Source organism: Oryza glaberrima, chromosome 3 (assembly GCF_000147395.1).
Source record: "Oryza glaberrima chromosome 3, OglaRS2, whole genome shotgun sequence".
Classification (NCBI taxonomy): Eukaryota; Viridiplantae; Streptophyta; class Magnoliopsida; order Poales; family Poaceae; genus Oryza; species Oryza glaberrima.
This window is the reverse complement of record NC_068328.1, coordinates 28,539,956-28,552,955: the sequence shown is the minus strand read 5'-3', so window position 1 is coordinate 28,552,955 and position 13,000 is coordinate 28,539,956. Positions and strand designations below refer to the sequence as shown.

Here is a 13,000-nt window from a genome sequence, read left to right as displayed (position 1 = left end):
TTACTAGTGACTAATGTAAAAGAAATATTACTAAATAATAATATTAATATGTCACGATTACTACTACTTCCTCCATTTCATATTATAAGTCATTTTAATTTTTTACAAAGTCAAACTTAGTTAAGTTCGACCAAGTTTATATAAAATTATTAACATCTACAACATTAAATTAGTTTCATTAAAATAAACATTTAATATATTATGATAGTATGTTAATTTTTATTTAAAAATATTTATCTATTTGATTAAAAATATTAGTTTAAATAACATTTATGTAAAAAGGAGTAAAACGATTTAAAAAGGTTAGAAAAGATATAAATATCTCATATTTCCAGGTGGCCAAGTATCAGTGCTTAATTATGCCTAAGAATCGTGATGGGTGCCTCAAGGATATTTCCCCGTCCACACCATGTCGAAATTTTGATGCCTATGTAAGAAATGAAATTACCCTCGCCATTTTGATGCCTATGTCGTGTGTGGTTTATCCTCATTAGGGGTGAAAACAGTAATAAATATTCACGGCTGACCGACGTTCGTTTCCGACTTCTACTAGCCGAGCCATATAGAAATGGTAATCGATCGAAACGGAAATAGAAATGGTAAACAAATGGAAATCATTTTGCTATTATAACGATTGTTTCAGTATTCTTGTGAAAATTACTGTTTATTTATAATATAATAATTATCGTAATTCTAAATATGTTGATATTTATTGGGTATGTCTCTACTTTGACCCACAGTTTAGGGACTGATTAACTCTTCAATCAAATCTCTAACTTGAGTGTGTGGCTAAATGAAGTTAATTTATAATTGATATAGTATAAGTTCAAATTTATTTATACGTATCAAGTTAAAAATATGTTTATATAGTTTAACATTTTTATTGAGGACAACTAGCGCACGGGATACCTGCAAGACTAAAGTCACGGGATAATTAACACTCGATAAATTAATATATCTTTCCAATCGTGTCACATGTTGTCCACACGATTCCTCGTTACTTTCCCCTACCAGATCCTCCTCGGTCTCACGCGCCTCCGCGCGCGATACCTCATCGGCGGAGCGCCGCCGCGGTTAGCCGGAGCAGCAATGCCCTCTTCCTCCAAGATCCTCTTTGGTATCGTGCTCCCCACGTCTTGAACCAACGCTTGGCGATGCTGAGAGTGACATCGGTTGCGGCAATAGTAGGGAACAAGGATCGAGTCGAGGGGAAGGGAGAAGAGTAGCAGGGAACAAGGATTGAGCCGAGGGGAAGGGAGAAGAGGAGAGAAGGCGTGTGGTGCGTGATACCTCGTAGCCAGCTATGATACCTGATATCTCGCAACCAATCATGATATCTGATACCTCGTAGCCAGCCATGATACCTCGCAGCTTACCATGATACTTGATACCTCGCACCTCGCAGGTATCAGGTATCAGGTTTGATACTTATGGGCACCAGTCATGATACCATAGTTACTAAGTATGGTACCTATAGTTATCAAGTCTGATACCAGATGTACTAGATATGGTACCTACGAGGTACCGACTGTGAATAATACATAGCGCGACATACCTGCACACACTCCAGCAATGAGCATGATGGCTCACCATCACGTTGCCGCCAATGAAAGCTCCAAATCCAGAAGCTTCATTGGTCACTCCCCTCCATCACCACCAGCAACGCGCTTAGAATAAGGAGGTCGAAAAGCCCACGCTGGTTAGCATACTTCCCGACAACCTCCCTCCTTACTGGTTGTCTCCTTCTGCCATGGGAGCTAGATCTAATGGGTGCCCATGCCTCAAAAGCATGAGACGGAGGATGAGGCAATAGGACCTTGTAACCAACGTGCACTCGGGGTAGATCCAACAGTAAGGGTGAAGGGGAGTGGATCCGTTTTCGAGGGACTGCTTTGATGCCGCTATGCCTGCATAGCTCTCTACAACATAGAGGAGGAGGGAGAGAGAAAAAGGAGGGCTACATAGGAGAAGCGAAGGAGAAAGACGCAAAATCAGAGAGAGAAGGCGAATAGATAAGAACGAAGCTTTACCCACTTATTCCATTTTCACGTGATACCGTTGACTATTTTTCTTTTTTTTATTTGTCGTCGGTTTCCGATTTGTACGGACATTCTTCAGTTTTCGGTCTCTGATTTTTGTTTTTATTTCCAGAATTTACCATTTTCGATTTCGCTTGGGGGAAAAATATGGATGTGAAAATGATTTTGGTTTCTTTCAGCCCGTTTTATCCGGTAGCCCTAAGTTAAGATATGAGTGACCCCCCTCCTCGTCAGTCGTCACTCTGCCCTTGCGCGCCGCCTCCGCCTCCGCCGACGCCGATCCCCATCTATCCCGCGAGCGAGCACGCCGCCGTCGTTCGTCCTGCCGCATCCTGGTGAGCGCATCCTCCGCCACCGCCGATCCCCATCCATCGCGCGAGCAGGGTCGCCGCCGTCGCTCGTCCTGCTGCTTCCGCCGCATCCGTCCTCTTTCCCATCTCTCTCTCTCGCACTCTACCCACGCCGGCCTTTTTCTCGAACTTGCGTTAACCCTAGCTTCTGTTCTAGAAATTTGCCTTAACCTTAATACTAATGACAGTTTGATGGCTCCCAAAAAGGTTTGGGGGTTCAACTGAACCCCCCCATGTCCTATGTTAGATCCGCCACTGGTAATTTGTAATTCAGCAAGTCGCCGGTCAGTGGTCGGACTGATGGAGGAGGGAGTTGCATTTCTTGGAAACCATTTTCAGGGAAGGTTGAGATTGAGCTTGGATGTCTTGAAACTGTGTGCTTATAAAGAGAAAGACCGATATATCGCATATCATCATCAGACATTTCACATAAGTTACATATACACTTCTGATTTCTGTAACCTTCACCAAATTGAGGTCAATATATATACTACATATAGCTAGTGACTTGCCTTCAGGAAAAAAAAAAAGAGCTAGGCATGCTTACATATAGGTAGTACAGTATATATTTTAGTAATGAATATCGGCATATTGCTCCCAAAAGTATCTAACATTCAGACATCAATTCAGGCAGCAAAGCCTGCAGGAACTTAATCATGTGTAAATTATGTAAAACAGATTTTGTAGGAAGCTGGAAAAAGGATGCAAATTCGTTGAGCCTGAAATGTTATAATAAGTAGGGTAATTATATGCGCATCTACATTTTCTTCTCATTTCATTTCATTTCTTTCTGTGGGCATATTGGGGCAGGGCTTGGGTCGGCGGTGGTGACCCAGAGGCGAGGCGGAGGCTCGGAGGCGGCGTGCATCGGAGGCGAGGTCCACGACCAACCGGTGGCGGCGTCTTGCTGCGTCCCCGCCCTCGGTGGCACAGTGCGGAGGTGCTGGCGTCCTGAGAAGAGGTGACATTCTTCCTGTTATGAATTTTGCACTTGAATTTGCGTGGGTTTGGTGATCACGCATGATAGTATGTACTGTGTTGAATAATGCTTTGTGAACTGGAGAGGGAAGTTATAATTAATTTTCTATATTTTTGGTTGATATGTAAATAGAAAGTATATGTAGATGTTGCTTACTATTATAAATAGAATTGTCTGTGGCGATTACTGCTTTTATAAATTGATAACTTGCATTGGTTTGCTTATTAGTGTGCTAAGTTTTGAGTCCCTTGCTAATTTCTCATGTTGGGAAATCATGCTCTTCTTTTTAAACGCTACCGTTTCAGGATGGGGGTTAGTCTTACTTTGATCTGGGCCTTCAGTAATACTATGTGCTTTCTCTATATTTTGTTATCATTTGTGTAAGGCATAATGCCAGTCTACGGGTTGATACACTAAGGCTTTATAACGCCATCCAACTGTTCTACAAAAATCATTGCATGCTGCTGTTTTTTTACTAGCATCTATTTACCTTCATTGGGTAACAGTTTGGTCTTGATATCATTATCGCGTGACTGATAGAAAAGCTAGGCTACCTTTGGCCTCTTAATCTACTCTCTCATATAGTTTACTTCTGATCAGGTCCAATCGCTGGTAACTAGACACGCTCCTGTTGGTCACCGGATCTTGTTGAGCAGGTGCATCCACTGCAATGATTGCCCTCAGCTCATACTCCTCTCTGGCTTCCTTGTGGTCATGGGTCCTGGAACATATTGCACCATGCAAGCTCCTCTGTTGAAGGACAATGGAAGAATAACTGGATCACTTTGCAGTTGAAGGGCTGTAACCACAGCACTTCAGTACTAAAACTCGCACTACTGAGCACCTGTAGCTCTGAGCTGGTTAGTCCATCTTTAATCCATAGCATATTTGGATAGTGTATACAATCTTTAGAAATTGTCCATGTTCACACCATACCTAGACTATTAATTTGCTATGTTAGTGGAGGCTCTAAATTATTTGGAGCTCAATGCCATACCACAATGGTAAGTGCTTAAACATGTATGAAATTGTTGTTTGAATGACAATTAGACACAAAATTTGCCAGACTTAAAAGCAGATGAGATATGTGGTTTTGCCTTTTCATAGTTTGATTCTACAATATGATGCCTTATTTCCATGCAATTAGAATCTGACTAACATCGTATGATTATTAACCACCTTGAGAAAACCTAGATCTGTGTATTCTTATCTTTGCCAATGTTATATTCTCAGACAGCAAAAGCCATTGGAGGTTTCCTTGATGACACCTAGTTGTTTCATAAATTTATTTAGTTGCACCCTGAAGCCTCCAATAGCTATGAGCAATAATTTAAAAGTAGTATCTCTTTTATTTATGCAATTAGCCAGTTCATCTTATTTTTCCAGTGAGCATTTTGCTTATTTTGGTTACCAAAGAGACTTCTGCTGTTCCATTTTTTTCCAGAGTATATGACCTCATTTTTGAAACAGACTTCCTGGTTAATGTGTGGGTCGGCACTGTTGAAAAGTTTTTGTGATGGACAATGCCTCGAGTGAAGATAATTTGTTGAGGGACAATCTTGTTGATCTTAATGATGATTATACTGAAAATCAGATGGCATTTGATGTCAACAGTGAACCAGTTGACATGAATAATACTTCCAGCAAAGCGAATCTGGAAAATAGTGAACCTTTTGTTGGGATGGAGTTTGAATCAGAAGAGGCTGCAAAGGTGTTCTACATGGCTTATGCTAGTCGAGTAGGTTTCTCTGTGCGCATTAGCAAGTCCCGACGCTCAAGGAATGATGAGTCTATTATCATGCGCCGTTTTGTGTGTTCAAAGGAAGGTTTCCACCACAAGAAGCAAACTGACACTGGCAAGAGAAAGAGAAAGCGTGCAATAATAAGGGAGGGTTGCCATGCGATGATCGAGGTTAGTCAGAAATATTATGGGCGGTGGGTTGTGATCAAGCTCATCAAGGAACACAATCATGCTGTTGCAGCTCCAAGCATAGTGAGATACGTTGCGCCTGAAGAATATGCACAACTAGAACCTTTTGCAGGAATGGAATTCCCTTCTTATGAATCTGCCCAAACATTCTACTATGCGTATGCTAGCCGTATGGGCTTTGATGTACGTATCAGATTATCCCGCCGTTCACCAAAGGATGAGACATTTGTAATGCGGCGCTTTGTTTGCACAAGGGAGGGGGCTACACCGTGCGAAGAAAATGAGAACAGGAGAAAGAGAAACCGGGGTGTTCCAAGGGAAGGTTGCCAAGCGATGTTTGAGATAGTGAAGAAGGATCAAGATAAATGGGTTGTTTCGAAGCTTTTCTTGGCACATACACATGAGCTGGCCAATGTACCAAACAAGGTGCACTACATTCAGTCAAACAGTGAGGTAGTTGTTCTTGCAAAAAGTAGTGTTCTTCGAGAGAATTCAGTTGCTCCAACCTTGAATTCACCTCTAGCAGACCTAGGGAGGAATTTTGAAAAGCAGGCGACAAATGATCAAGAAATAAGAGAACCACGCCGTAATGCATTTGGGTTGGATGATACGCAAAAGCTTCTTGGATACTTCAAGCGGCTGAATGCCGAGAATCCCACATTTTCATATGCATTTCAAGTCGAGAAAAATGATTGCTTAACCCATGCCTTCTGGGCTGATGCCAAAGCAAGAACATCGTATTACTATTTTGGAGATGCCGTAACACTCGAGACATCTTTTGTTGAGAATAATGACCTTTTGCCATTAGTTATGTTTTCTGGTGTCAATCATCACTTGCAACGTGAAATGTTTGGTTGTGCATTATTAACTGATTTCACGGAGGCTTCCTACATTTGGCTCTTTCAGAACTGGATTGCAGCAATGGGTTCACACCATCCTACGTCACTAACAACGGTTTATAATGAAGCAATTGGTTCAGCAATAGCAAAAATATTTCCACAAACGCACCATCTGTATTTTACTGCAGACATATTAAAGAGATCCAAGGACATTTTGGCTGACATATATTTTAGGCATGTTTCTTTTGAAAGAGAATTTTATGTGTGCATCAATGAGCCTGAAACAATTGAAATGTTTGAGTTAAGTTGGAAGAAAGTCCTTGATAAGTATGACTTGCATGACAACTCATGGCTCCAGTCTCTGTACAGAATTCGGCAAAAATGGGTTCCTGTATATTTCAAAGGTGTATTTACTGCTGATCTTTCAGCATCTCAGAGACCTGAAAGCTTGAGAAACATCTTTGAGAAGTACTTCAACAGAAGAACAGCTTTACCAGTTTTCATTTCATTGTTTGAGCATCTGATGGCCGGTTGGTCAGAAAGAGAAGCTGTGGAGGATCTGGCCACATCTTTTACCAGACCTGTCCTAAGAACCCCCTCAAACATGATGAAACAAGTGTCAGAAATATACACAACAACTGTGTTCAACATTCTTGAGGAAGAATTCATTGGATCTTTAGGCTATTATATCTCTAGTCTTGACAATGATGGGTTGATTGCTGTGTATAGTGTCACAAAGGAGGATACTGAAGCCACATGCAGAGTCAGGTATGATACTTCTGGCAATATAGCTAAGTGCAGCTGCTGCAAGTTTGAGAGTTGTGGTATCTTGTGCCGGCATATACTAAGAGTATTCTTGGCCCTTGATGTACGCACCATACCAGATGTTTACATATTGAAACGGTGGACAAAAGAAGCAAAGAATGGCTTTGTGTTGGACGAATGCTTGCGGTACAGTGAGCTTCACCGTGATGCCCTTAGATATGCAAGGGAAGGATCAACGTCTGGGGAAGTTTTTACCTTTGCACAACAAACTCTTCAGGTTGCTTTTGCTGAGGTGGTTCAAATGAAACAGGAAACTTTTAGCCAATGTACAATCCGATGAACTTTGATGCTATACAGATTGAGTAAAAGATAACTCTTCCAGTGCCGCCCTTGTTATCTTGTCGATGAAATTTTGCATGAACTGCCTGCTTCTAAGTAACATATGTGTTCTAGAAAAGGTTAAAATGTGCTTTTGTAGATGTAAAAATGATTTCAGAGAGAGCCTCGATTTGCTGCCGCTTCGTTCCTTAACCTCATATCTATACCCTTTTACCGCTCAAGTAGCAAGCAAGATTTCCAGATAATATGAACAGTTAGTATGGTATACTCTATATAGCCTGGTCTGATAATATATAAACAGCCAGCCTGGTGATTGGTGTAACAATTTGTGATGACATCTGCATGACTTGAAAGATGGAAATACATAAAGTAATTTAAAAACAAAGGTCATGTACAGATTTTAAAATCTTGTCAAGTCAAAACGTACAGAAGGCGAGGAAAAAGAGTGATTTACTATAAGCATGATCATCCTTTTTTTTCTTTCATTTTCTAACAAAATTGAAGTGCTGACACACAACGCGCACACAAACCATAGAAAGCTTGCACTCCTCTTCCAGTGTGTTGTGTACACAAACCATAGAAAGCTTTACATTCCTCTTCCATTGAAACTTAAAAAATTGGCAGGATCATGTTCTTTAACAGAATGCCACATTTTACCTTGGAGATAAACAGAATTGTGCTCTTTCTACACGCTAACATGTTGAACTGAAAACACTTGGTTGAAGACAGGCAGCCAAGCCACGAACCCACGAACATAGGACCCCCACTGTACCAAATATTCTTGTGTAAAGAAACAAAAGCTTCTCTGATCCACATGGTTCCATTTCCCCTCTCAATTTGTTTAAGGAAAAGTGAAAAGATTATCACTTCTACAGGGGATGTCTAAGCTGCGCCGTACAACTTTTAAGCGGCAAAGCGTGCTCGTGTGCTGCTAAAGCCTGACGATGAGAATATATCTGATGCTGTGATGCATCTTGCATCATGCCGGCACAATAGCCAAGAAAGAAAAGTATCAGAAGTGTGTGTGACATGTCATTAAAATATCGAACAGCAAAGGCAAAGTGGAAGTTACGTGATGTCGAACATCACAATACAAACTCCCATGCACTAGATCACTTGATGCACAAGACAGAAGAAAAGAACATTCATGCGAAAATACTGGGATGATAACTTCGATGTTATTCATTTCATAGAATAATCGCAACTCAAAAACAACCAGAACACATGTATTTTTTCTGGTACCCTCATCAGGCATCTGATTAAATTTGAATAAACCGAACATATGTGTCCAAAATCACAAGTGAGAACCACAGGTAGCAATAGGTATTACAGTCTTTGAATAGAAGAAAATGATAACAGATAGGCCGGTTGAAAACTTTGTCCACGCTAATGAAGAAACAGCAACAAAAAGAGAGAAACAAGCAGGAGGACGGCGATAACAGCTCCTCTTGGCTTAGCATTCTTGGGTCCGAAGAATTAGAAGCATTTCCTGTGCACAATGGATGGGCCAGACTCGTCGTACTCAGCCTTGGCAATCCACATCTGCAACGGCAAGCAACATTGTAAGCAAATTGATCAAGTTCATGAGGTAAACACACTACATTGCTGCATTTGTATATTTACCTGCTGGAATGTGCTGAGAGATGCCAAGATGGATCCTCCAATCCAGACACTGTACTTCCTTTCAGGAGGAGCGACCACCTTGATCTTCATGCTGCTAGGAGCCAAGGCAGTGATCTCCTTGCTCATCCTGTCAGCAATGCCAGGGAACATAGTGGTACCACCACTGAGAACGATGTTGCCATATAGATCCTTCCTAATATCCACGTCGCACTTCATGATGGAGTTGTATGTAGTCTCATGGATACCCGCAGCTTCCATTCCTATGAAGGAAGGCTGGAAGAGGACCTCAGGGCAGCGGAAACGCTCAGCACCAATGGTGATAACCTGTCCATCAGGAAGCTCGTAGCTCTTCTCCACGGAGGAGCTGGTCTTGGCAGTCTCCATTTCCTGGTCATAGTCCAGGGCGATGTAGGAAAGCTTCTCCTTCATGTCCCTCACAATTTCCCGCTCGGCCGTTGTGGTGAATGAATAACCACGCTCCGTCAGGATCTTCATGAGGTAATCAGTGAGATCACGCCCAGCAAGGTCGAGACGAAGGATAGCATGGGGGAGAGCATATCCTTCATAGATGGGGACAGTGTGGCTGACACCATCACCAGAGTCCAACACAATACCTGGGAAAAGGAAATTCAGTTATTCACAACTGTAGCACATCAAAATGTCAAAGCACTCCATGCCAACAGAATTAGGATGTTCAAACATGATTCCATTTATGAGAACTGCCTATGATTTTATTTTGAAAGCTATTATATAGTCTTGCTGTATGACAATTGAAGATTGCAGAACTAAATCTCATCTACATGTGAATGTCAAAATTAAAATTCATCCTCACAGCCTTTTAGTTCAGTGTCGAATGTGCTCACCTGTGGTACGACCACTGGCATACAGAGAGAGGACGGCCTGGATGGCGACGTACATAGCAGGGGTGTTGAAGGTCTCAAACATGATCTGGGTCATCTTCTCACGATTGGCCTTGGGGTTGAGAGGAGCCTCGGTGAGGAGGACGGGGTGCTCCTCCGGGGCCACACGGAGCTCGTTGTAGAAGGTGTGATGCCAGATCTTCTCCATATCATCCCAGTTGCTGACGATACCATGCTCGATGGGGTACTTGAGGGTCAAGATACCCCTCTTGGACTGCGCCTCGTCGCCGACGTAGGCGTCCTTCTGGCCCATTCCGACCATGACACCGGTGTGGCGAGGGCGGCCGACAATGCTGGGGAAGACAGCCCTGGGCGCATCATCTCCGGCGAACCCAGCCTGACACAAACCACCTCAGTTTTGCTACCAAGAAATGCAGCATTTCGGTAAACGGAAACCACCCTGAGATCCAAACAGCTTACCTTGACCATACCAGTTCCATTATCGCAGACGAGGGGCTGGATATCCTCGGCGTCAGCCATCTTCTACCTACAAAAAAGCTCCGCACGAGGCTGCATTTGTCACAAATCATGAAAAGAAAAACTACCGATGAACAATGCTGAGGGATTCAAATTCTACCCACAAAAAGAAGAAAGAAAGATCTAGCACATCTAAGCCTGACGAAGCAGCAGAATTCATAAAAATATAAACCATAGTGCCCTTTTCCCCTCTTCCTGATCTTGTTTAGCATGGCGGAAATTTAAAACCCCCCATCATCTCCCCCAACAACGGCGGATCGCAGATCTACATCCGAGAGCCCCATTCCCCGCGAGATCCGGGCCGGATCCACGCCGGCGAGAGCCCCAGCCGCGAGATCCCGCCCCTCCCGCGCACCGATCTGGGCGCGCACGAAGCCGCCTCTCGCCCACCCAAACTACCAAGGCCAAAGATCGAGACCGAGACGGGAAAAAAAACGGAGAAAGAAAGAGGAGAGGGGCGGGGTGGTTACCGGCGCGGCGGCGGCGGAGGGGGAGGGGGGAGGAGCTCGTCGTCCGGCAGCGAGGGGGGAGGAGGTGGAGGTGGTGGTGGTGGTGGTGGTAGGGTTGGGGGGATGGGAGGAGAGGGGGGGGGGGGGGGTATGTATATAGTGGCGATGGGGGGCGTTTCTTTGGAAGCGGAGGGAGGGCCGGCCTCGTCGCTGGCTCGCGATCCTCCTCCTCGCGTTTCCGGCCCCCACGACCCGGACCCACCTGCTGTTTTTTCTTTTTCTTTTTTTCTTTCTTTTTTTTTTTTTTTGGCTGCGAGACGTGCGGTGCGTGCGGACAACTCACGGAGATAGTGGGGGGGGGGGGGGGGGGGGGGGTGTGGAGACTATTGTCCAGTTGGCTGGACTGGGGTGGGTTGGGTTGGGTTGGGTTGGGCTGGGCTTGCTATGGATCGTGGATAGCACTTTGGGCTTTAGTAACTTTAGGGGTTGTTTTTGTAAATGTTTTGAGTCTAAGTTTATTTTTTATTTTTACTAGAAAAAATACCCGTGCACTGCAACGGGGGAAAGCTATTTTAATCTTATTATTGTTCATTGTGAGAATTCGCCTGAATATATATTTTTCTCGAAAATTATGTCAAGTTAGCATATGGGTTTTTTTAAAGATATTTCTTATACAAATCCCTCTGTATTTACAAAAGCGAACGAACTTAAAACCCGACTCAAATACAGATATGCATTTCCAAAAGCGAATGAACTTAAAAACCAACTCATACAAAAATGACGTATCAAAGTACCGACAAAAACATCCTCAATTTTTATAATAGTAGAAAAGAGTAAATTTCACTTTGGGCCACCTTTTATTACCGATATTTTACTTTGTACCACCCTTTAACTGATGTTTTCACTTTTGACCAGGTAATCTTACCTTTGTTTTATTTTGGACTATTCCGACTCTCTTCTCAAGCATATGAATGACCTCGAGTATGCTAGCTACTATTCGTCGATAAATCTCCTTAGCTGTATGTAGACCATTTCTTTGACATGATAAATTGGATGTAGATGGAAAAAAGATTTGAGGGTGGTCCAAAGTGACAATAATAAAATTACCCGTTCTAAAGTGAAAACATTGGTTGAAGGGTGGTCCAAAGTAAAATTTACTCTTTATTTTTTAAAGCGAACTTTGTGTAAGGCAATGTTTTTTACTCCCTAAACTTTGCTGGTTATGTACACCATTGTTGACATAGAAGCTAGGTTTTAATCGCTTATTTAAAAAAAATATTGTGTCAATATGATGTGTAGTTCAAATTTAAGACGTGAATAACATATGTGGTGATGTGGCGAGAGGCGAGTGCACAATAAGTGAAGACTTGAATAGTTTACTATAGTTCCTACAAACCAGAATTTAGTAACTGCACACCGTTGACGATCCTTAAATATTGAATCTGGCAGTCAATTTTCGTTTAAAAGCAAATAAAATGAAACACCAGACATAGTGATAGGGTTTATTACTGACCATTTCTATAAAGTGTGATGAAATATTTGTATGCATATGATTATGTATGAAAATACATCCAACAAGGAAGAAACATATCTCTAGCCAATCAGACGCGATCACACGGATTCATTGGCCCACCTATAAGAGGAAAATCGACGCAATTCACCGATTATACATGCCGAGGTTCACATGACAATGACTCGGGCAAAAAAGATAGTGAAAGGCGGCTGAGGGATATCGGCCGAACCACTCTTACACACTATCATCTCTACCTTTCACGTGGAGGATGCTCATTAGATGTTTAAGACGATGTGGTGAATCGACCTCAGTAACCATTATTAACCGTCTATAAATAGTGTGATCTTTCACTCTCTCAAGGTACACAACTCAAATGGAGATCTCTCACATTCATTCGAGGTATCTCTCTCCCGTAGCAACACACGAGCTTTCATATAGTTTTTTAAACACATTACAACCACATTAACCCTCAAGACTCAAGAGGCACACATAACACATGATCAAAGGTGACATAGGAAAATTTTGATGCGATAACTGTTCTACAAAATCTGCTGTAATAACTGTGCTCAAGAAGAATAAGACATATGATACAACAAGGGAACTTATATGGAGATGGTAAGTATGTGAGGAGTAAGTAGGAGGAAAAATTCTCCATGGTGGAGTAGTTGTTTTCTAAGACGTGACATGCTTTAGCAGCTAAGCACAACATTACATTGAGTGCTTTCAGTTATGTGTCATCTGTGAGGAAACGAAATTTGCTGGGCTGCAAACAAACTG

The 13,000-nt window shown here is 42.6% G+C and overlaps 2 protein-coding genes across 3 annotated transcripts; one reads left to right on the top strand and one right to left on the bottom strand.

Moving 5' to 3' along the window:
• Nucleotides 1-2,261: 2,261 nt before the first annotated feature.
• Nucleotides 2,262-7,577, top strand: LOC127767143 (protein FAR1-RELATED SEQUENCE 5-like). 2 transcript variants are annotated; one of them, XM_052292372.1, is made up of 4 exons: nucleotides 2,262-2,374; nucleotides 3,200-3,350; nucleotides 3,969-4,228; nucleotides 4,839-7,577. In XM_052292372.1, exon 4 carries the CDS (start codon nucleotides 4,885-4,887, stop codon nucleotides 7,240-7,242), a length of 2,358 nt encoding a protein of 785 aa, XP_052148332.1. In that variant the 5' UTR covers nucleotides 2,262-2,374; nucleotides 3,200-3,350; nucleotides 3,969-4,228; nucleotides 4,839-4,884; the 3' UTR covers nucleotides 7,243-7,577. The 2 variants fall into 2 exon arrangements, with proteins under 2 accessions (XP_052148332.1, XP_052148333.1); XM_052292373.1 differs by having other exon boundaries at nucleotides 4,813-7,577.
• Nucleotides 7,578-8,389: 812 nt separating this feature from the next.
• On the bottom strand, nucleotides 8,390-10,831 carry LOC127767144 (actin-1). Its single transcript, XM_052292375.1, has 5 exons — nucleotides 10,732-10,831; nucleotides 10,205-10,271; nucleotides 9,728-10,121; nucleotides 8,865-9,478; nucleotides 8,390-8,783 (listed from the first exon to the last, which is right to left on the bottom strand). The coding sequence occupies exons 2-5, from the start codon at nucleotides 10,262-10,264 to the stop codon at nucleotides 8,718-8,720; spliced, it is 1,134 nt and encodes a 377-aa protein (XP_052148335.1). The 5' UTR covers nucleotides 10,265-10,271; nucleotides 10,732-10,831; the 3' UTR covers nucleotides 8,390-8,717.
• Between the last annotated feature and the right edge of the window lie 2,169 nt (nucleotides 10,832-13,000).